We start from the raw sequence: 23,609 nt of genomic DNA, 5'->3' as shown, positions 1-23,609 counted from the left end.
TTTTTCATTGAATTGCAGCCCCCAGAATTCCTTAAGATGTGGCTTCTCGTGCTTTTGTATACTTAGAACCCTACTGCAGTTGCATCACGGTGGCTTGTGCTGCTTCCCCTTGCTCCAGATAGTCACAGGATCATGACCATGATTGTAAAGGGAAAAAAGTGAGACCATAATCTAGCTAAATAATTTTCACTTCCTTTATACAATAAAAAAATTAAATCCTAAAGAATTCCTTGGCTCATCATAAAGCTAGGTTCATGATCCAGGTCTTGAGCCAATCCTTAATCCAGTCTGCCTTTCCCTATAGTAGTTCATCCTTTGGTCATATAGCAGCTCTAAATACATTCCTGCATTGTCCCCCACACACACACCTGGGATTCTGAAGACTATCTCCCTTCAAACCACCATCTGTGTACTGAGTTCCATTCTTAAGACTATCTCCCTTCAAACCACTTTCTCTGTACTGAGTTCCCTCTATTCTCATGCATTTCAGATACCCAAACATTAACACTACCTTCTACAACTGTCGCAGTCTGGCTGGGCACAATTCAGGAGGCTCTTATCAAGCAGAAACGAACTTTATTTTTAGAACACACACACCACACCAACAAGCTCTTCAGGAATTCCCTCAGAGCACAACTGCCACCACTGGCTTCCCACAAGCCTCTCAACGCCCCCCCCCACTCCTACTGCTCTTGAGGCTGATTGGCTGGTTCGCATGGGCGGAGCCAAAAAAAGTCCCCCAATGAGCAGCTCCATGGTCTGAAAGGGCGGGGAAACAGCCCAATGAGCATCACCAGGAGAAGCCAATCAGCTGACAGCTGGAAGTTTGCTGGGGAAGCTGTGAGCCAATCATCAACTGGCAGCTGGAAGTTTGCTGGCAGCTGGAAGTTTGCTGGGGCCCCTTCGGCTGTGGCTCTCAACATCTCCCCCTCTCTGTTTAAACAACAAGCATGTGGCTTAGGGACCTGCCTGCCTTAGGTTGTCCAATACTACATATGGTCCTCACCCATCATTAGATGAGCGGACCTCAAGGCGTCAGCCTCCTGTCTTAGGTTGGTATCATTGCAATTGGATCTTACCCATCATTGACTACCAGTCCAGCATACAGCCACACCTTTGGATAGGTTTTTGTACCGGGGGGGCGGGGGGGTGAGGTTCTTTGCCTCACCTCTGTTGGCCCCCAAATTTTAGCTGAACGACCATCACAAGCAGAAGGGAAGAGGATACACCAAGCCAATTGACGGCTCCTTTTGGAGAAATTGTACCACCGATGACACCATCAGCAAAAATACCCCAACACTTCCACAAGTCGCTGCACCAACAGATAGTTCACAATGCATACAAGTGAGTTCACAATGCATACAAGTGACACATAGTCCAGGAAAGTTCTGCAAGCAGTTCAGTGATAGCTATTACAGAAGCTGTAGATTGGTTTTATCTTTGTCTTCATCGGCACTGGGATGAAGATAGGAATTCTGGCAATAATGGCTAAAGAAAGAATTATGTAACATTCCAGAAGGCACTAAAAGAAAACAATTTTCTGAACAATTTACCTTATCTTGAACAGAATTATTAAATATAATGAAAAGGAAAGGTGAAAGTAAACAAACAGATCTGTTAACCTCCTTTTTTGTTCACATATTAAAACAATCCTCAAAAAAAAAAAAATCCTCAACAGCTGTTTACCCAATTTAAATTAAACCATTTAAATCACGTGAATAAAAATAAAATATTTGGATCCATTTTTTCATGAGCGCTCATCATATATGATATATGGACATAAGCACATACAAACATACAACACAAAACACAAGTGTGCACACATAATATAATACATACAACACATAACATAATAGTAAAGGCCTTATAACTTTTTATAGGTGAAATCTCCATTGCAATGTTTAAAAATTCTATAGTCAAAAAATAGAACTGATCAGCAAAACATTAACCTAGGTCTGTATGTGCTCAAAAAACAAAATAGAACTTCATGATGTGGGAAAGGGCAATAATAAAATAGATATTGAAAAAAGCATCCTGGTTCTGTCGCAGATGTAAGGATAGCCAAACTGGAGTTCTGGATATCAGCTGTTATGGATTTGAGCCAAATCATCTTATTTTTTAGTCTGTAGAAATCGCTTTAGTTAATCTCTCTGGAATCCAAATCAGCTGCTGTTCTCCCTGTGGAAACACACAAACAGACCCCCGACTCCAGACAATTACTGGGTCAGGACATTTCCATTGTCCTGTTAGAATATCCTTCCAAAGTACCTTGGGATTATGTACATTTTTTGGACACATATGCCTTTCCGCAGCACTAAGCCCTGATGAATCCAAATTTTAAAAGTTTAGAGTAAAAAGGGTTATTTTAAGTTTATCTTTGGGGAATATATACCCCTTCCCAATTCCTTCTTTTTGCTTTAATAAGTACATTTTAATAGTTTGATGAGCTCTTTCAACTATGCCTTGTCCCTGTGGATTGTATGGGATTCCTGTTATATGAGTAATGCCAAATGTTGAGCAAAATTGTTTAAAAGAGGTAGAAGTATAACCAGGGGCATTATCTGTTTTTAACTGTTTTGGAACGCCCGCAGTGGCAAAATTTTGTAAGCAATGAGCTATAACATCTTTAGTTTTTTCTCCGGCATGAAGGGAGCCCATCAAAAATCCAGAAGAAGTATCAACTGTAACATGCAAATATTTTAATTTTCCAAATTCTGGCAAGTGTGTGACGTCCATCTGCCAAATATGGTTAGGTATCAATCCTCTAGGATTGACTCCAAGATTAACTTGTGGTAAAAAGGTCACACAATTTTGACATTGTTTTATTATTTGTCTAGCTTGTTCCTTAGTTATTTTAAAACGCTTTTGTAAAGTATTAGCATTGACATGGAACTTTTTATGAAAATTTATAGCTTCTTCTAGTGTAGAGAAAATATGTATGTCATGTGTAGTTTTATCTGCTAAATCATTGCCCAAACTAAGGGCTCCAGGCAATCCTGTATGTGCCCTGATATGTCCTATAAAGAATGGATCTTTTCTGTCCCAGATTAGACTTTGTATAGTGGAAAGCAAAGAGAAAACAGTAGAAGAAGGGGAAATCCTACCAGCATCTTCAAGAGATACTATAGCATTAACTACATACTGACTATCAGAAAATAAATTAAATACAGAATCTTTAAACATCACAAAAGCTTGTAAAACTGCATTAAGCTCTATCTTTTGAGCTGATTGTTTGGGTACTAAAAATGTATAAGTTTGATCAGGGGTAACTACTGCTGCTGTACCATTATTTGACCCATCAGTGAATATATTTGGAGCATTCATGATAGGTGTTTTTCTTGTCATTTTTGGAAAAATTACAGGATGCAATGACCAAAAAGACAATAAAGGATTAGATGGTAAGTGGTTATCAAATGAAACATTAGATTTGCACATGATTATTGCCCAAGTATTTAACTCATTAGCTAACTCATCAATTTGATTCATAGTATATGGAGTAATAATTTTATTGGGAGAATTTCCAAACATTCTTTTTGCTGCTTTTATTCCTTTGAGTATTAATTGTCCTACAGCCTCAGGATACCTAGTAAGAATAGTGTTAGGAGAATAAGATAAATGTATCCATAATAATGGACCTTCTTGCCAAAATACTCCTGTAGGAATATTTTTTGTTGATAGTACAATAAATAATAAAGGCAAACTTATATCATTTCTATCCAAATGCATATTTTCCATATATGTTTCAATGATTTTTAATGCCATTCTTGCTTCAGGCGTTAACATTCGGGGTGAATTTGGATCTGATGGACCTTTTAGGATATCAAATAAAGGTCCCAGCTCTCCTGTTGGTATACCTAGATAAGACCTTATCCAATTTATGTCTCCTAATAACTTTTGAAAGTTGTTAAGTGATTTGAGTTGATCTACTCGTATTTGAATTTTTGGTGGACGGACCCCGGTTGAGGATAATAGAATTCCTAAATAATTAATTGGAAAATTTAATTGTACTTTATCTATTGCTATCTCTAGATTATAATTTTTTAATAAGTTTGTAAGTGTGGCATAACATTCTAGCAATGTGTTTTTAACTTTGTGTGCTAATAATACGTCATCCATATAGTGAAATATTTGTAGTTCAGGATTTTGATTTCTAAGTGCCTGATTGCTTTGTTAACATAAATTTGACCCATAGTTGGGCTATTAGCCATCTCTTGAGGGAGTACTTTCCATTCATATCTCTGATCAGGACCTTCATGATTCAGTGCAAGGATAGTAAATGCAAAACGTGGACTATCCTCAGGATGAATTGGAATTGAAAAAAAAAACAATCTTTAATATCTATAACTAAAACATATCAGGTTTCTGGCAAAGCAGACAATTGAGGAATCCCCAATTGAACAGGTCCCATAATAACCATCTCATTATTAATGGCTCTTAAATCTTGCAATAATCTCCATTTACCAGATTTCTTTTTGCTGACAAAAATGGGAGTATTATGGGGAGATACAGAAGGTTGTATATGTCCTTCTGCTAATTATTGTTTGACCAGGTCATGGGCTGCTTGTATCTTTTCTTTAGTCAGGGGCCACTGAGGAACCCATACTGGTCTTTTTGATTTCCAAGTAATTTTTATTCTCAGTGACCCCTTCTGAAAACTCAATCCATGTCTGTCTGTTCCTTGATCTATTTGTATTGGTGCTGCTATACCTTGTTCTTGTTCTCTTAATCTTTTTCCTTTCCTAAAACCTTGTCTAGCCATAATAGTGGGTGCATTTGGATTGATGTTATTTGTTAATGTTAGTCCTTATTGATCTAGGACATCTCATCCCCATAAATTTATGGGAAGATGATCCAATACATATGGCTGTATAGTTCCTTCACATCCTTCAGGATCCTTCCAATCTAATACCACTGCACTTCTATGGGGATTAGTCGCCACTCCTAGGCCTTGAAGGGTTTGAGTGGCTTGTTGTAACGGCCAATGTTTTGGCCATTCTTGATGAGAAATGATGCTAAGGTCTGCACCTGTATACAGTAGCCCATTAAATTCATGTCCTTGAATATTTAGTTTTAGCATGGAGCGAGAATCTACATTTAAAGAAAGTATAGCCCAATCTACACCTGTTTAGCCTAATCCCCTGGAACTCTTTCTATAGTACGACTGGAAAATTTATCATGTAGGCTGGGTATTATTAGTAACTGTGCTGTTCTATGTCCTGGTGAAATTACTGATATACCTCTTGGAGAACTGGCTATAATTTTTAATTCACCTTCATAATCGGGATCAATTACCCCAGGACTTATCATAAGTCCTTTTAGAGTAGAAGAACTGTGTCCCAATAATAAGCCTACTGTTCCTTTGGGAAGAGGTCCTTTTACCCCTGTGGGAATGTTTTGAACTCCCATCTCTGGAGTTAGTCCTGTTCTGGGGGAGGTGTACTGTCCAATCCTGCGCTTCCTCTGGTTTGTCTAGTGAGGGATCTAATGGACAATGTGTCCTGGGCACTACCCTGATGGGGTTTCTGGGTTCCTCCAGTGCTCCGTATATTTGTGGTCTTGGGCCCCGGAGCATTGGGCCCCCCTGTCCATTGTTTGGCAATGGAGCCCGATGCCTTTCTCCATGATATCATGGATAAACTCCTGGTCCTTGTTTGTTTTTTGATAATGGAGTACCCTCTATGGTGGTTAGAGAACGGCATTCATTAGCCCAATGTCTCCCTCTACGGCATCGTGGGCAAATACCCGGTATTCTACTCCTTTGATACCTAGTTTTGTTAAACCCTCCTCCTATGGGGCAATTCCTTTTTAAATGTCCTGTTTGTTCACAATTGTAGCATGTTTTTAGCCTGGCATCTAAAACCTGTTGTACTGTATCTGCCAAGACTTGCCCTTGTTCATTAATGTCTCTACATAATTTAATATATGTTTTTAAATCTTCATGTTTCCATGGTCTAATGACTTCTCTGCATCAACAATTCACTTGTTCATAAGCCAGTTGTTTTATTAATGGCATTGCTTGTTCTGTATTCCCAAAAACTCTGGTAGCTGTTTGAGTAAGCCTATCTACAAATTCAGCATAAGGTTCATTAGCTCCTTGTATTACCTTAGATAATTGACCTTGTAAACCTCCATATCCTTGTAAAGTCTTCCATGCTCTAACCGCATCTACAGCAATTTGTGAGTATATGGCAGGATCATATGAAATTTGTTGCTGCTGACCCTCATAAGGTCCCTTTCCTAACAACATATCTAGATTTCTCTGAGGATAACCAGCTGCTGCATTTCGCCTAGCCGTCTCCTTGCAAAATTCCTCATTGGCAACCTTCCACAACAGGTATTGTCCTCCATTTAGCACAGCTTTACACATCCTAGCCCAATCTGCTGGCATTATGTTCAAGTTGGAAATGGATTCGACCATGCTTACAGTGAAGGGTGCTTGAGGACCATAGGTTGTTACAGCCTCTTTTAGCTGCTTCACTGTTTTGAAATCTAAAGCATGGTGAATTTGCTGCCCTCCTGCCTGCTCAAATACCGGGCATGTTAATATTTGAGGTCCTGTGTCAGGATCCCATCTATCAACTACGGGGTTTGGGGGCCTCCCAGTATATGGAGGTGGCACTGTTGGTTGGACACTTACGCCCTCTGGAGATAGAAAGGTGTTAGTAGCAGTCTCCTGTTGTAACTTTTCCCCTGATGGCTTTTTCTGCTCTAAATGTTCTTCCTCTGTCTGACTAGCTCAAGAGACCTTCTCTTTTACTTGAATTTTTTCCTCTGTCTGACTAGCTTGAGAGACCTTCTCTTTTACTTGAATCAATATATCTTCTCCTTCCTCTACCATTGTCTGAACTGAAGGCTTTGGACTAAGCAAACAAGATACATATGTCCACAATGGCAATGTGCCTACTGGCAGAGTCCCTGGGCTTTTCTTTTCTATTCTTTTTCAGTCTTCACCATGATGGTTCCATTGTGATATATTTAACAACTCCTCCTTAAAAAGCCATGGGCTACATTTTTATATTGTATCAATGTATGCCCTGACTGTTCTTGATTTTATTGAGATGCCTCCTTCCTCTAACAATTTACTTAACACTTTTTCAGTTTGTTTTTTACTAATTTCTTTTCCCATATTTCTACTATAACTATAATACAACCCAACAAGATAACACCAAACAAAACTGAAACAGAATGAAACAAAAGTGGAACAACAAAAAATCATTATAATAGCCTTTCTATCCTCCTGAAACATCCATCCGTCCTTTCTCCCTATCTGTTCCTCAGACACAAATAGTTTTTCCTCAAATGTGAGCAGTTTTTCTTTTGTCTTACACATCTCCAGGGACAGGCAACTTAAAACAAAATCGAAACAAAACAAAAGAAGAATCTTAAAATGGCTACCCATCCTCTCACCCTGCCCTCAGGGACGAGCAGTTTACCTTATCACTTACCCACAGTCGTTCCCCGTGTGGGCCACCAAAGGCCGCAGTCTGGCTGGGCACAATTCATGAGCCACTTATCAAGCAGAAGTGAACTTTATTTTTAGAATACACATGCCACACCACACGAGCTCTTCAGGAATTCCCTCAGAGCCCAACTGCCACCACCAGCTTCCCACAAGCCTCTCAACCCCCCCCCCACTCCTCCTACTCTTGAGGCTAATTGGCTGGGTCGCGTGGGCAGAGCCAAAAAAAGTCCCCCAATGAGCAGCTTTGTGGTCTTAAAAGGTGGGGAAACAGCCCAATGAGCATCACCGCAGAGGAGCCAATCAGCTGGCAGCTGGAAGTTTGCTGGGGCCTCTGTGAGCCAATCATTAGCTGGTAGCTGGAAGTTTGCTGGGGCCCCTTCCTCGGTGGCTCTCAACAGAGGGTCACTGTATGCCAGGCACTGTGCTTGGTTATGAAGTTGATGTCCGAGTCCCTAGGGAGCTTGCAGTGCGGCCAGACAGGCAGAGGTCACCAGACTAGGGGGTTTGATGAAACTCCTAATGGGGTGCTGCTGAGAGCACCTGACCTCACCTTGAGAGACCAGAGAAATGGTCAGTACTTGTACTGAGCTGCCCTCTTGCACCCAGAAAGGGAGGTGGAAAATGGCCTCTGGACTCCCTAGTACTGAGCCTGGGAGGGTTCAGAGCTCCACCATGGAGCAGAAAGGCAGGAGAGACTTAATACAGGTCTGACTTTCTCCTTTGTGACTCTTGCCTCAACTTCCTAATAGAATCCTTCAATCTGGAGGATGGGAATGCAACCAGCTTAGAGGAAGTCAAGGAAGAATATGCCAGAATGTACTCTGGAAATGACAGGTAAGATCCAGCAACCACAGGAGAATGAGAACCTGCTGTCTTGGCCTTGGAGGCTGCCTCCCAGTAGTCCACCCTCCCTCTACGTGCAAGATGGTCAGGGGCTCTGCTCACTCACAGCTGTCTGTCCTGGGTTCTCCTTTATCTTAAGTGCATGCTTCAATTTATTTTTACAATTATAAAAATGATTATTACAGAAAATGATTACTATAGAAAATGATTATTAGAGAAAATGTAGAAAATACAGAAAGGCCTGAAAATATGAATCATCTTGCCTTTCAAAGAAAATGTTGATTTTGAGGAATATCCATCCATCTATTTTTCAAATTTTGCACATTATTTTTAGAATGATGACATCATTGTGTTCATCTTATATAGTGTATTACTACATCTCGTATCTTATATATATTTCTTAAAGTCCTCAGTTAATAGCTTTATTGGAAAGTAATATGAAAATAAGGAAAATGCAAATCTTGGCCTACTTTAAAAGTCTCATAGGAACCTAGGAAAAGGCACATTAAACTTGAAAGAGGAAAATAACCTAGTACACATAGGTGTCACAGATGCTGAATGGAGAATGTTATTAATAATGTCACATTTAAATTGTGAAAGACTGATTTGAGAAATGTCTTTCTTGTACTTTTTTATATTTAACTCCTGCAATTTCTGGGCTTTTCATGCATGCCGTGTGGATATATTCTCAGCACTCCAAGGATGACCTAACCCTTGCGTTCACCTGCAGCTTGCAAAGCTGCTTTTACTACAGCCTGGAATTTAGGGGCAATGGCTGGGCCTCTGTCATCTCTGGTGGCTCTGGGCATGTCCAGCTCTAATGGCATGGTGTACATCCAAGTTGGCTTCTGACAAAACAGAGTTCAAGCCATATTTTCCCCCTCCCAGAAGGGAGCTGTAAACTACTTGCTATTAGGAGTCAAAAGTCCTCCTGGATGACACAATGTGGCTTCCTAGTGTTTGATGGTGTGATCACGCATTACTTTTACTGTCTTCTCAGTACTTTTTGGTGTTTTCCAAATTTTTAAACAGTGAATGTGTATTATTTCTGATGGCAAATGATAAGGGGAAACAATTATTAAAAATGAAATAAAATTCACATTGTAAATGATGTGAAAATATACAAAAATGTGTCAAGAAGAAAATAACCACCTACGTTTAATCTTATTTCATAGACAACTTGATCACCATTTTGTTCCCAGACGGGAGGCAGGTGTGGTGTGTATGTGTGCATGAAGGTGGCAGTTAGTAGCCTTGTTTTAAAAATCACACTGGGATGATGGTGAGGTGGGGCCCAGTCTGAGATGGTTTCAGTCAGGCAGAATTCTACATTGGCTTTTCCCAAATGACTAACAGTGATCCCAACTTTATTATAAGTTGTCTTTTCTTTACTGGAATAAAATATGAAATTTATCATATATTAAAATCTTATAAGTCCTTTTATCACCTGCTCATAAAAGAATAGCTAAATTATAATAATTAGGGAGGAATTTTTTGCTATAATAATTAAAACTGTGGTGCCAACATAGAAAAGACTAATTTTATTTTGTAATTATTACATTTTAGCAATTAATTAGCTAATTGATTATGAATTAACTTGAGTGCCTTTGTTCAAGATAATTTTTATTTCCATTCCTGGGAATTGTTTGTACCTATTGTTTTGTCTGTTTTCCTGCTGCACCTGGTGATCTTTTTCTTATTTAATTATAGAAGTTCTTTATATATACAGAGGAATTAGCTCTCTATGGTGAGATTTGCCAAATTTTTTCTTTTGGACATTTGTTCTATTATTTTTCCTATTGTTTTTTGCTTTTTGTGTTTGCCATGCAAAAAAAATGAAGTCTGATCTATCAATCTGTTATGACACCTGGGTTGTAGGGAATACTTAGAAGTCTTTCTCTATTCTGAGATTAAAACGTTGTGTTTGCTGTTGTTGTTGTTTGTTTTTTCTGGCAAGTTTGCTTTTTAACAGAACTTGGTTGATTGGGGAGTATGCCTATCAGTATGAAAAGAAGCTAGTTTTAAGTTCTGACTTTCCAAATTGTGTTTCATGCTATTAAAAATGTATTTTGAAGAGCAAAATTCTATAATGTTGATGAGTCCATCTTATTCTTTTCTCATACTTTGAACTTTTGATTTAAACTTAAATATTTCATGATTTTGGTACTATTATAAATAATAATTTAAAAAATGTTAATATTCAATTGTTCATTCCTAGTATACAGATATATATATATGTGTGTGTGTATATATATATATATATATATATATATATATATATATATACACACATATATATGTTTTTAACATATATATTAATTGGCACATAGTAGTTGTACACATTTATGTGTTAGTGGGATACTTCAATACGCGTATATAATGTTTAATTATGAGACCAAGGTAATTGACATTTCTATCACTTTAGACATTTATCATTTCTTTGAGCTGGGAATATTCCAAATCTTCTTTATTAGCTATTCTGAAACAATTAATTCTTGTTGGCCATAGTTATCTCTATAGAACATTAGAAAATCTTCCTCCTCTCCTGGAGCCCTATACCCGTTAACCATCCTTTCTCTATCTCCCACTTCCCCACACCCTTTCCAGGCTCTGGTAACCTTTATTCTACTAGAAATAGTATTGATTTTTGATTATTGATCTGGCTTTCTGCAACCTTGCTAAGTTCCCTTCTGAATTCCAGTCATATATTTGTGGATTCTTGGGATTTTCCACATTGTCACATTGTGTCTGAAAATAAAGATATTTTTATTTCTTACTTTCCAATATGTAGACCTTTTACTTTTTTCCTGCCTTATTAGACTAGCTAGTATCACTAATATGATTTTTAATATATGTGTGTGTGTTTGTGTGTGTGTGTAGACACACATATAAAAAGAGAGTTTTTATAAACAAAATATTGCTATTTATATACTAAATATTGCTAAGATTTTGAGTTTCATGTCCGCTGGGAATATTTGTCTACAGGTCTACAGTATTACTAACTTGTGTCTGTTTTCTTCCCCAGTCTGGTCTCAACTAGTTTTCCTCAGAATGGCTCCTCCACCTGGTGCCCAGTTGAATCAGTCAGAAAGGATGCTGAGGAAGAAGAAAATGAGGAAGAGGAAGAGGAAGACCAAGAAGAGGAGGAAGAAGAGGAAGAAGAGGAAGAGGAGAAAAAAATTGATCTCTTACATTCCTCTGCCGCTATGTCGCCAGACCTCCTGGAATTTGAACGGTGTGAACAGCTGGGTGGGGTGATGTTTGGACACACACAGAGCTCCTGTGGGAAAGGGGACAGAAACTCCAAGTGGAGTATGCTGTAGCCTCAATGCATGCTCAGACCAGCCTGAATTATGGGAGGGGCTTTCTTCTCAGTACTTTTTTGTGTTTTCCAAATTTTTCAACAGTGAATGTGTATTATTTCTGATGGTAAATAATCAGGAGAAACAAATATTAAAAATGAAGTAAAATTCACATTGTAAATGATGTGAAAATATACAAAAATGTGTCAAGAGGACAATAACCATGTAGGAGGGGCTGGGGTTGGGCTTGGTCTGAGGGGCTAGACACATAGTCTGGAAGCCATAACTGAAGAGCAAATACAATGTTTTTTATTTAGACTGGGTGTTTATTTGGGGTGCAAGGGGAGCTTGTTGATGGTGATTATGAGGGATGAGTTCCCCCTCCCCGTACCCCACACACACCCTACATGTCCCCTTTCAACCTCATATCTGGTCTTAACAGAGATAAAGGTGGAGGCTGGCTGCATCAGACTTCCTTTGACACAGCCTCCTCCACAGACCCAAGACCCCTCAGCAGCCTTATTGGCCTCCAGAGGCACAAGAGAAGGAGACCCAGTCCACAGCTGAGCCTGACTTACAGACCCCAGATTAAAGCAGCAGTCTATCAAGCCTGCACATTGATGGCCTCCTAATTAGAATTTCGGGTGGGGTGGGGGGTGGGAGCTGAGCAGCCACATCTCTCACCTAACATTGAGCAGAGCTTTAGGGGCGAGGCCCTGGGAGGACCTAGGGAGCCCCCCCCCCCAGCACAAATCTCTGTCCTTGGTCCCCAAGGTGCCTTCTGCTCCCCGACAGCGGCTTCTGCCCTGCAGGGGTGGGGGCAGAGGCTTGAGGCCAAGCGCCCTGCACCCCCAGCGTGGCCCGGGCACGGTGCCTTGGCCTCTGCAGGGACAGACTCCTGAGAGGCAGCGCCTCTCCTCTTCCAGGTATCTCAACTTTTACAAGCAGACGATGGACCTCCTGACAGGGAACGGCATCGTCTCCTCGCAGGAGGTGACGCTCCCCATCGTCTCTGCGGCCATCTCCCACCTGTGGCAGACGCTCTCCGAGGAGAGGAAGGCCATCCTCCTGCAGACCTGGGCGCAGAAGCACGGCGGCCTCCCGGGCCTCGCGGTGGCCTGCCAGGAGCCTGTGGGTGCCGAGGGCAGTGTGAAGGACAGCGGAGTAGACAGCCAGGGGGCCAGCTGCTCGCTCGTGTCCACCCTGGAGGAGGTGAGCAACCTGTGGGATAGCGGAGGACGCAGAGGAACCACTGTCACCCTCCACCCAGGGTTTGCTTGGTCATTTTGCAAGCTTGAGGTGCCATTTCTATTGCAGGTGGCACCACAGGCTTCTAATTTTCTCAGCATAATCTCCACGATCACCAAACAGTATTTCTTGTTAGTGTCCTGGCTTTTCTATAGGGTTGCAGAGGGGAAGGTTAAATCCTGTGGGAATCTTTTGGCTGCCAATGATTTGATGATTAAACTATGAAAAGCCGGCAGGTGGCCTGTAATCCCAGTGGCTTGGAGGCTGAGGCAGGAGGATCCCAAGTTCAAAGCCAGCCTCAGAAATTTAGTGAGGTGCTTAGCAACTTAGGGAGCTCCTGTCTCAAAAATAAAATAAAATAAAAAGGGCTCAGTGGTAAAGTGCCCCTGAGTTTAATCCCCAGTGCAAAAAACAAACCAACCACCACCAACAACAAAAACATGAAGAAATGCACAATTCACGTCAGGGAGGTCACTGTTAATTGACCCTCTCAGTGGTGTCCCCTTGGACTCAGGTTCCTCTTTTCTCTCGGGTTTCTCATCCTTCCCTCCCCTCCCCACTTCTCTCACCCTCAGTGGTCATTCTTCCTCCTGTACACCAGGTAGAGAAAGAGTCCCTGTGAAGACTCTTAGTTAACGAGGAACTTTTTCCAGAAGCTTCTACCATACCTCTCCTCCCCTCTCATTGGCCCAAATTGTCCAGCTTACTGAGCCGATGAGAAAGGATGACACAAGCACCCATCAGGCACAGACCCAGAGTGGTGACCAGTTCCCAGAAAACATTGCAACCACTGGGTGAAGAGGGGGCAACCACAGCTTCCACTCTAAATGCCTTTCTCAGCTTTCCAGTAGTTAGGATGCCACAGTCCACAGAGTGAGCACCAGGTGGTGTTAGCCATCATCCTGTGCTGAGATAGAAGCAGGCCAAGAGCAGCTCCTCTAGAGTTAGGAGCACTTCAAAAGCCTGCTGCTCCCACATGGGCCCAGGCTGCCCTCACTGCGTTAGCCCAGGGACAGGCAGTTCCTTGCTCCCTGCACCTGTCCAGTGCTTAGTAGGACATTTAACATCCATGGCTATGACCCCCTTCCCCCTTGCCTTGACTATCCAAATGCCCCTCGGTGGGTGGTCCCTTTGAGGAGACAGCCATACTAGTCTCCCGTCTCTCCCTCTGGGGAGTCTTAGAACCAGAGAACTTCCATGTGCTTCTGACCCTACAGTTATAGCCCTGGAATACCCCAATCCTTCTGGAAACTTCCACAGTCATGTCCAAGTCTAGAGAACAACAGAGCTGTCACCTAGTCCTACCCTCCATTTGGCAGTCCTAGTTAGAGGTGTGATTTGTCCAAACACCCAGCTCCTACTTCAGGGATTGTATCCCTCTCATTTTCTCAAATCTCTCTGTCCTTGGCCTATGTGTGGATAGTCAGCCTTTCATTATCTCCCTGAATCACCCATGGAGCACAGTAAGCAGGCAGGTTCCTGGCTCCCACCCCAGATCCACTGAATCAGAATTCCTGAGGGTAGAGTTCTGGGATCCACATTTTAAAGAGCACTCCAGGTGATTGATGCACCAGGCATTATTGGCAAGACCTCCCAGAGCACATGTGCAAGTGTCAGTGGCTACTGCCTTAGACCACCCCTAATCACGAATACACCAGCTTCCCATCTGTTTTTCCCCTAATCTTGGGTCCACCATGAGAGGATGCTAGTCCTCTATAATGGTTTAAGGAGAACCAAGGCAACCAGCAGCCCAAGATTTCATACCCAAGGCACAAAAGTAGCGGGGAGCCAGGGTAAATGTCTTTGTAACCCTAAGATGCCTAGCCCTTGAGTCTTGCATACACACACACACACACACACACACACAGTATATATCAAAATCCTGAGTAACTGAAGGTGTGTGTGTGTGTGTGTGTGTGTGTGTGTGGTGTATACAAGCACCTGTGCATTTGCCAACATGAACATTTCCTCAAGGAAGAACAGCTCCAAAGAGAAACCAGACTCTAATGTCCCAAATCATGGGAATGATTTGCCTGGCCCTTCTCAGAGAAGGTTGGTGCTTTTCTGGTGCTGAGGGAAACAGGCAGCAGATTCCCCCAGCCATGCCTAAGAATAGGAGCTTCCTGCCCAGGGTTTGGTCAAGCCAGGCAGGTGAGAAGGTGAGTGGAACAGAGCACACTCATGCTCAACACAGGGCCAACCACAGCTGCTCCTGCTGTGGCTTCTAGATCAGCTCTGTGCTCTTCTAGTTCAGCTTTACTGCAGCTCCTGGTCCTTCTGGAAAGGTTTAACAATTGGGTTTCTGCCAGCCCCTATTTGTTGAGAGCCACAGCCGAAGGGGCCCCAGCAAACTTCCAGCTGCCAGCAAACTTCCAGCTGCTGGCTGATGATTGGCTCACAGCGGCCCCAGCAACATCTAGCTGATTGGCTCCTCTGCTGTGATGCTCATTGGGCTGTTTCCCTGCCCTTTCAGACCACGGACCTGCTCATTGGGGGACTTTTTTGGCTCCGCCCATGTGACCCAGCCAATCGGCCTCAAGAGCGGGAGGATTGTGGGAGGTGGAGAGAAGCTTGTGTGGGAGAGAGAGGCTTGTGGGAAGCCAGTGGTGGCAGTTGAGGCTCTGAGGGTTTTTCCTGAGAGGCTGTTTTGTTTGGCGTGTGGTTCTGAAAATAAAGTTAGTTTCTTTTGACAAGTGGCTCCTGATTGTGCCCAGCCAGACTGTGGCACCTATTCTCAGGGTTCTCTGCATCCAGGAGGCCCCAGTCCATTGTGCTTCAGGTCTGGGATGTGTGGTCTCTAAGTGTGGTGGGAACTCCAAAAGGAGCCTGATCTGAGTCCTTTCCAGGTTGGATCATGAGGGGGCTTTACATACATGGAGACAACGTGTGGCCTGCAACTCTGTGGGCTGATTGGTTATGGAGGGGAATTTAGGTCTTGGGTCCCTAATTCAGGCCTGTGGGGAGGAGAGAGCACAGGCCTTTCTATGGCCTCTTCCAGAGCTTCTTTGAAGTAACAAAAGAAATCTAAGTAGGACACCAGACAATATTCAGAAAACTGGAAGGGATTCACATAGCCAGAATTCCAAGGGATTCAGTTACAGGGAAGTGAACTGAGTGAAGACATGAAGAGCTGGGCAAGAGCAGTGTCCTGGGCAGGAGTGAGGAGGGACCCTGGCAGGACCTGCAGGTACCTGCCCACAGGGGGCCAGAGGACACCCCCTCCTCCCCTCAGGGTGATCACCAGAGTAAATAAGGTGCCAAAAAAATAAAGCATGTCCAGCTAAACTTTTAAAATATTTTTTTTTAAAATATATCCTGTGTAATTTGGGGGGACATTCTTATGACAAAAAAATTATTCTTTATCTGAAATTCAAATTTAACTAGGCGTCTTGCATTTCTATTTGCTACATCCATCAATCTTAAGTGTAAATTATGTTTTTACAGAATATTTTCAGATTAAAGGACCAAAAACCGTCTAAATAACCAAATTCTAAATTTGGAAGCATATCGTCATTATCCTTATATTGCTACTAGCAGTCCTTGTCATTATCGTTATATAATATGCCTGGGGAAATAACTGAAGAGAAGTGGATTGATATAGCAACAGCAGGTATCTCTGATGGATTCTTAGTGATTCTTATTTTCCTTATCTGTTTCTATTTTCTAGAATTTCAACAACACTGTTTTGTTTATAAAGCAGATAATATTCAATACAGCCAACATACTGAGCCATTATTTTGTGTCCGGTGTATGATCTGAATTCTTGCAACAACCCTGAGTAGGCCACATTGTTAGCTCAGTCTATTTTGCGCTACTGTAGCAGAATCCCTGAGACTGGGTAATGTATAATGACCAGAAATTTGTTGGCTTATAGTTCTGGAGGCCAGCAATCTAGTATCAGTGTGCCGACATCTAGCAAGGACCTCTCTACTGCACCACACATACTGGAGAAGGGAGGTGGGGAGAGAGAGAGAGAGAGAGAGAGAGAGAGAGAGAGAGAGAGAGAGAGAGAGAGCCCATTCCAGAAAGCCCTTTTTTAAAGGCATTAAATCCACCTACAAGGGCAGAGTCCTCACTTCCTCACCTCCTCTCCCAATGGCGTTACTTTGGCAGTTAAAATTTCTACGAGAGTTTTGGAGGGAACTGCAGCATTCAAACCATAGCAGCTGTGACTCTTGTTTTATTGAGGACTGTTGGGGAGATGAAGTAACTTGCCGGAGGTCACAGCTAGTGCATGCCAAGGCTGGAGCTGTCCCTCCTGCAGGCGAACTCTGCCTTCAGCTGCCCTGATGTGAAAGTGCTGGATTATGCATTGTAGCTTAAACAGAATCTCCACCTTGGGAGGTTCAGATGAGACTTTCCAGCCTGTAAACAGGATCGGCTCTGCTGTCACCTCCCATGCCTGAGCCACTCTCTTTAGAAATATGAGACAGTCCCAGTACTTCCTCTCTCTCAGCCATCTCCAGGGCTGGCAGTTTGTCCCCGGCAGTCAAGAGCTTAAAGTTCAGCTCTGGGGAAGATTATGAAGCAAAGACCCTGAGTTTGGACCCCAGCTTTGACACTTGTGCATTTTGGGGATGATTGTACAAAGAAAGCCTTTCTACTCTCTGCCCAGCAGCCTCGCCAGTGTCAAGCTGCGAATTTATTTCTGACTTAAGGTGTTCTGTGCTTTCTTTCAGATCCTTTTTGAAGACGCCTTTGATGTGGCAAGCTTCCTGGACAAAAGTGAAGCTCCCAGTACCTCCAGCCCTAGGTGAGAAGATGGTGTGAGACAGCATGAGCAAGTGTGAGTCGGTGTGCAACTGTGTGAGTGAGTATGAGATTGTGGAGCATGCGGGTGTGTGTGTGTGTTACATGAATGAGTGTGCACGCATGTGTGTATGTCTACGCATGTGCACCCCTGCTGGGCATTTCCTGCCTTTCCCCTGCAGCTCCCAGATGGGTGCAAGTTCTCAAGGACCCACTTTTTCCCTGTGACTGAAGTGGACTGATCCTAGGATTATACTGTCGCTTTGGGGATGACATTGTCTGGGGCATCCTCAGAGGAGAGAATCTTCTGTCCTGGCCCAGGGCTAGAACACACCAGGTTATCAGCCCCAGGTTGTGTAAATGCACCTGTTTCCTTTGGTGGGTTTCCCAGTATGTCTTAGTCCTGCTTCAGGCTGATCTAGCCTTGCTTACAAGATCATTGTTATACAAAATACCAAAACCCAGCTGGTTTATAAACAACAGCATTTATTGCTCACAGTTCTAGGGAGACGGAAGTCCAAAGTCAAGATGCTAGCAGATTCAGTCTAGTGAAGGCCATTTCTCGTAGGAGGCATCTTCTCAATGTCACTGTATCTTGATGGACAACGTGGTGCATGCTAGTAATCTCAGTGACTTTGGAGGCTGAGGCACCGAAGATTGCAAGTTTAAGGCCAGCCTCAGCAAATCAGGGAGGCCTTAAGCCAATTAGTGAAATTAAAAATAAAAAGGGCTGGGATGGGGGTATGTAGCTCAGTGTTATCAGGGGTAAAGCTCCCCTGGGCTCAATGCCCAGTACCAAAAACAAACCAATATAACCAGATGTCTCCCAGGCCTCTCCTATAAAGGTCCTAATCACCTTCCAAGGGTCCCACTTCCTAATACCATTGCCTTGGGGGTTAGGTTTCAGCATATGAATTGGGCATGAGACACAGACCTTCAGTCCATAGCACCCAGGGTCAGGCAGCCCATGGGCAGGAGAGTGGGCAGGGGGTCTGGGGCACAGAGGACCTGGGCCAACATGGAGGCAGGCCTGTGCCCTGACCTTAAGGGCTTCTCTGAGCTGCCTTTCACAGTGCTGATGAGAACAGCTATGGAAGAAGCAGAGAAGGGTGTGGCTCACCCGAGGAGAAAGAGGACATAAAACGGGGTCTGGGAAGATTTTAAACAGGGAGGACTTGGACTCAGTCTGTAGCAAGGGCATTTTCTCAGAGGAAGTCAGTCTGGCACTGAAATTCCCTGGCTGCTGCGTACAAGGCTGGGCCTATGGCCTGCAGGGACAGAGCTAGTGTCGAGGCTCAAAAGAAACCTGGACCTTGAGTTTTTCTGCTTTGGGAATGAGGGTGCCATCCACATCTAAGGATCCGAATGAATGTCTTCATTGTCCTCTCAGTGGAAACCTGGCCTCCTGCAGGCCTTTGATCAGGCACGAGAGCTGTGCAAGGGTCCAGGACAGCTTCAAGTAGAACCCCAGTCCAGATCTGAGGGATGGTTCCACCACCCCACCTGCCCCTGCAGGTCCATCCAGATTTGAGGAGACATGGATTGACGGAGGAGACTCTTCCCTCTCCAAAGCCACTCATGTGGTGACACTTCATGTGGTGAGCTCTCCTCAGCTGTGTGCCGAGTGTCATTCTGCTGCAGCTGGCTGGAAGCTGACATTCCTATTTCCGCACAGGGCTCAGGCTGCAAAGACAACTTGGTCTAGAAGCCGCAAAAGCACACTTGCCAAGCAGTATTTGACATTCTAATGGAACAAAAACCAACCCATTAAAAACGCTTTCCCTGCTTTCTCTAGAAAAGGTAGGGATTACTGCCAGTGGGGTTCCTAGCCTGGCTGTGGGACCTCATCCCAGGAGGAAGAGCGAAGGGCAAATATCGTCTGGCTTACAGGACGCATAGCCACTGTACCTCAAGGCTCCAGTTGCACCGGGCTGCTCCCCTTGGAAGAAAGGAGAGCTGGAAGACCAGCCTCCTTTCTGCAGGGCCTGAGCTCCACGCTAGACACACTGAGAGGGGGTCTTTCCTGGGACTGAACTCAAAATGTGCCTTAGCAGCCACAGGTGGGACCCAAACCCTGGGCTTTGCTCCAGCAGGTTGACTCAGAGGTAAAAGAAACCTTGCTCCCTCATTCTAAAGGCCACAGCTCAAAACATTACATTAGGGCGCAAGATCCAGTCCTATCACAGTCTTGTTTTTCCGGAGGATTTCAGACATGAAACTTGACAAAATTAATACAAACCTGTCAAGAAAAGCTGTGGGCTGCCCAAGAATTCGACTGGGTGTATGAAAGTGTTGCATTCACACCACAATCCAAATGCTTGGCAGGGGGAAGGGTAGTCAAGCAGAGGTGAAAAGTCAGAATTCTAAACATTTGCTGTTTCTTCTTTCTTTCTGTTGACAGTTCATTGTTTGTCATCTTCAACCCAGAAAACCCAGAGGGGAAGTTTCAGCTCTATATGCAGATCATTGACTTTTTAAAAGGCCTTTGCTGCATTAACACTCAGTTAAAACAGGTAGGACAGCTAGATACCTGCCCACCCTTGTTAGGATGGCAAAAAGAGCTCTTGAGGGGGCCTGGCCAACCCTCACCCTGATTACCCCAAGAAGGCAATGGGCAGACATTCTTTCAATCTCTCTGTCCTATTCCATGAATGGTCAACTTCAGCCTAAAGTCTCCTGTGAAATGGAAGACATCAGGGAAACTGAGAAAAGAGCAGCAGGGTGTCCTCTGGGCAGAGCGGCACTGGTGACCAACCCCTGGAAGCAGGGACCAGATTCCAGGGCAGCTCTTAGCAGGCTTTCGTACATGTTATGCAACATCTTTCCAAAAGGCTGAACCATTTCATCCTCTGAAATCCTGCAGCTTTTAAAGGATAATTTCTGCTCCTAAAAAACTTCCTCTGCAGCTTATGGTGACCTAATTCATGGGGGTCTTGGTTAGGGTGTCCATTCCTGAGGCTGTCATAGGGAGAAGGGCTGTCTGACCAACCAGGAGACAGGCCCTTTGAGATTCGTAGCTATCGATTTTTCTCTGCTAATTTGGCAAAAATACAACTATTTATTTAAAAAGGCAAGCTTAACAATGGCTCACGTTTGCCTAAAAATAATTAGGCCACCTTTTCCATAGGCTAGGGTGTAATTGGCCCCTTTCCCCTTCATTCATTTCCCCATGCGGACACCACTTTCAATCCCCACTTGGAGTCCAGAGCCCATTCCTGTAGTTGTCTCCACTTCCCACCAATGGCGGGGTAACTGTCTCATAGCATCTGTCCCAGCTTTCTGTCCGACACAGTTAAATTAGTCCACTTCATCAAGGCTTTGAGAACAAATAAAGGGGACAGTCTTTGCTTTCCTGACTTCCTTTCTCCACACGTGGCAGAAAAGCAAGGAGCAGAGGTCAGAGTGTCCCCATAAAGCACAGGCTCTTGAACTTCAGTGTTCCCTAGACTCACCTTGGGAGCTTACTCTCAAGGTTCTCATTCAGTGTTATGAGAATGGGGCAGTGGGATTTGGGTTTTGAGCAAGCTGTCCAAGGGGTTCTAGGCAGGAGGCCTTGGACACTCTGGTGCAAAGAGGGAAATTTCATTCTCCTTCAGTTTCACCTCCAACTCACTGCTACCCCTATCAGCTTTATGGGAGGTGGCTGGATCAGGCTTCATTAGCACCTGAACTGGGTTCCTAGGGCTGCTTTAACAAGTGACCCTAAAGCTGTGGCTTGAAACAACAGGCTTATTTCAATGTTCTGGAGGCCAGAAGCTTGCGATTAAGGTGTTGGCAGAGCCATACTGCCTCCAAAGGCTTCAGGAAAGTGTCCTTCTTGGCCACTGCCTGGCTCCCAGTGGTTTCTGGTACCACTCAGCATTCTTGCCCTGTATGGCTCCATCCCCCCAGGCACTGCCTCTGTTTTCACATGTCCTTCTTCTCTGTCCCTCTGCCCCTCTCATCATTTATGGACACAGGTCACTTGGATCTAGAGCCCACACTAAATTCAGGATGGCTTCATCTTGAGATCCTTAACTAATTACATCTGCCAAGACCCTGTTTCAAATGCATTTCCAGGGGGACATGACTTTTGGGGAGCTCTTCAGCAACCAGTAACAGCAAATATCTCTCACAACCTGATGCTGTCAGCTTAAAAATATGCAGCTTAAAAGTGCCTCAGACTCCATTATTTCCTTAAGGAAATAGGACATTTTGAACAACATTTGGGCGCTGTGTGTGACATTTGGTTGTTTTGTTCCCTCCCAGGTCACTTGGCCCCTTGGGACCCCCTGTGCTCTCTGACTAGCTTGTCTCAAGCTTAGCAGTTGCCTTCATTCTGAACAAGGGGCACATGATATTCCCCTAGAGATTACCTGATCCAACTTCTCTGATTCTCTCTCTTTCTCTCTCATTTCCAATACTGGAGCTACAGCCTGGGCCTGGCATGTGCTAGGCAATACTGAGCCATCCCAGCCTCTCTGATCCTCTTGATGCTCTTTTCCCTTCCCCCACCAGGAGAGCATGTGAATGGGAAACTAGCAGAGGTCATCCCCCCATCTAGGTGTCCACCTTGGGACCATCCTACTTTCATTAGATAGCTGAAGGGGATACTGCCCAGGACCCCTGGAGAGCAACCCTGATCTGCAGGGACAATAAATGACAAGGGTCATTTCTCAGCTGGGTGGAGAGACACAGGAAGAGAAAACACCTGGGAACATACTTTTAGTGGAAGAAGTAATGGGCAGGCCTGAGAGGTTGGACGGGTCATTGTAAAGGGAATGAGAAACTTGATAAACACATATAGCACTGCTTCTTAAAAACTGATCACCTCATAGGTAACCCATGTCCATGGTACAAAAAGTATTCTGTAAAACATACGCTTTCTCCTGCTGTTACTTCTTGCTTACTATTGCAAACTCTTCCCTTCCATGACAGTGTCTTATATAGCCATCCAAAGACGGTCTGCAGGAATTCATATATTCTTTCAAACACAAGTAGTAGCCTACTATACACATTGTTTTGAACTTCACCTTTTTTCTAATAGTGTACCCCACAGATAGTGATCTCATTCTTTAAAAAAAAAGCAGCAGCAGGCTGGTGGATGTAGCTTGTCTAGCACTGTGAGGTCCTGGCTCCCATTCCCAGCTTTGCAAAATAGTAATAAAAATTATGATGAATAAAAAAATTTGAGTAAAAATAAACTAAACCACAGCTTCATGGTGTTCCATGAGGGGCACACCATGGTGTAGTGTGCTGTCTTCTATTGATGGGCCTGTGGATAAAGATTTACGGATTTCCCATTTCTCTTATGGGATCCTGGAAATCCCCAGGATAGGAGAGTAGCCAGTTCCGCTTCCTTTCTGGAGGTGTGTGAGTTGAGTGAAATGGAAATAGGACCACCCCACTTCTTCCATGGATGGGGGCTGAAGGTAACAGCTGTGGAGACTGGGAGAGTTGGGCACACCCAAGATGCTGGGACCTTCCTATCTGCCTGGAACTCTTAGATCAAAATTTCAACCTTTTCCACCTGTGTTTTGCAGGAACCAGACCTTCCCACTGACGATGAGATGATAATGTTGAGGTGCCTAGAGACCTTTGACGATGAAGATTTGTAATGCAGAAGGACTGGAAGGGGAGGGGACTGAAGGAGAGTGGGAGTTTCCAAGTTTGAATGTTAGCAGATCCAGTTATACCTGCCTTGGACTTCCAGGGCTCTTTTGAGGGCACTGTCCCAGAAGTGTTCTGATGGTTTTAGTTTCTCATTAGTATAAAATACAAGACAAGCAAGGCCTTGTGTTGGTCTTTCGGGGTTGTTTGGTATAAGGGGCTGGTCTTCTCCAGGGCAATCCACTCTGTCCCTACTCAGGAGGTACCAGGTACAGACTGTACCAGGTACAGTCCTTGGGCCTTTCAAGAAGAAAACAGGCAAGATCTGCCCTTGGGAGTGGCATAGCACCAGGCCCTGGACTCAGGGCATTGCTCTGACGGGTTCTGGAATTCTGGAGCCCACCTACTCATCCTGC

At 43.9% G+C, this 23,609-nt stretch overlaps 1 protein-coding gene across 1 annotated transcript; it reads left to right on the top strand.

Moving 5' to 3' along the window:
- The first annotated feature begins 6,537 nt into the window (after nt 1-6,537).
- On the top strand, nt 6,538-23,201 carry LOC139705408 (stimulated by retinoic acid gene 8 protein-like). The gene is made up of 7 exons (XM_071612578.1): nt 6,538-6,620; nt 8,168-8,296; nt 11,331-11,540; nt 12,534-12,819; nt 17,535-17,608; nt 20,006-20,117; nt 23,127-23,201. The coding sequence occupies exons 1-7, from the start codon at nt 6,538-6,540 to the stop codon at nt 23,199-23,201; spliced, it is 969 nt and encodes a 322-aa protein (XP_071468679.1).
- Nucleotides 23,202-23,609: the final 408 nt, after the last annotated feature.

This window comes from Marmota flaviventris, chromosome 1, assembly GCF_047511675.1.
Source record: "Marmota flaviventris isolate mMarFla1 chromosome 1, mMarFla1.hap1, whole genome shotgun sequence".
Classification (NCBI taxonomy): Eukaryota; Metazoa; Chordata; class Mammalia; order Rodentia; family Sciuridae; genus Marmota; species Marmota flaviventris.
The sequence above is the reverse complement of the archived record's forward strand: the minus strand, read 5'-3'. Positions and strand labels throughout refer to the sequence as shown.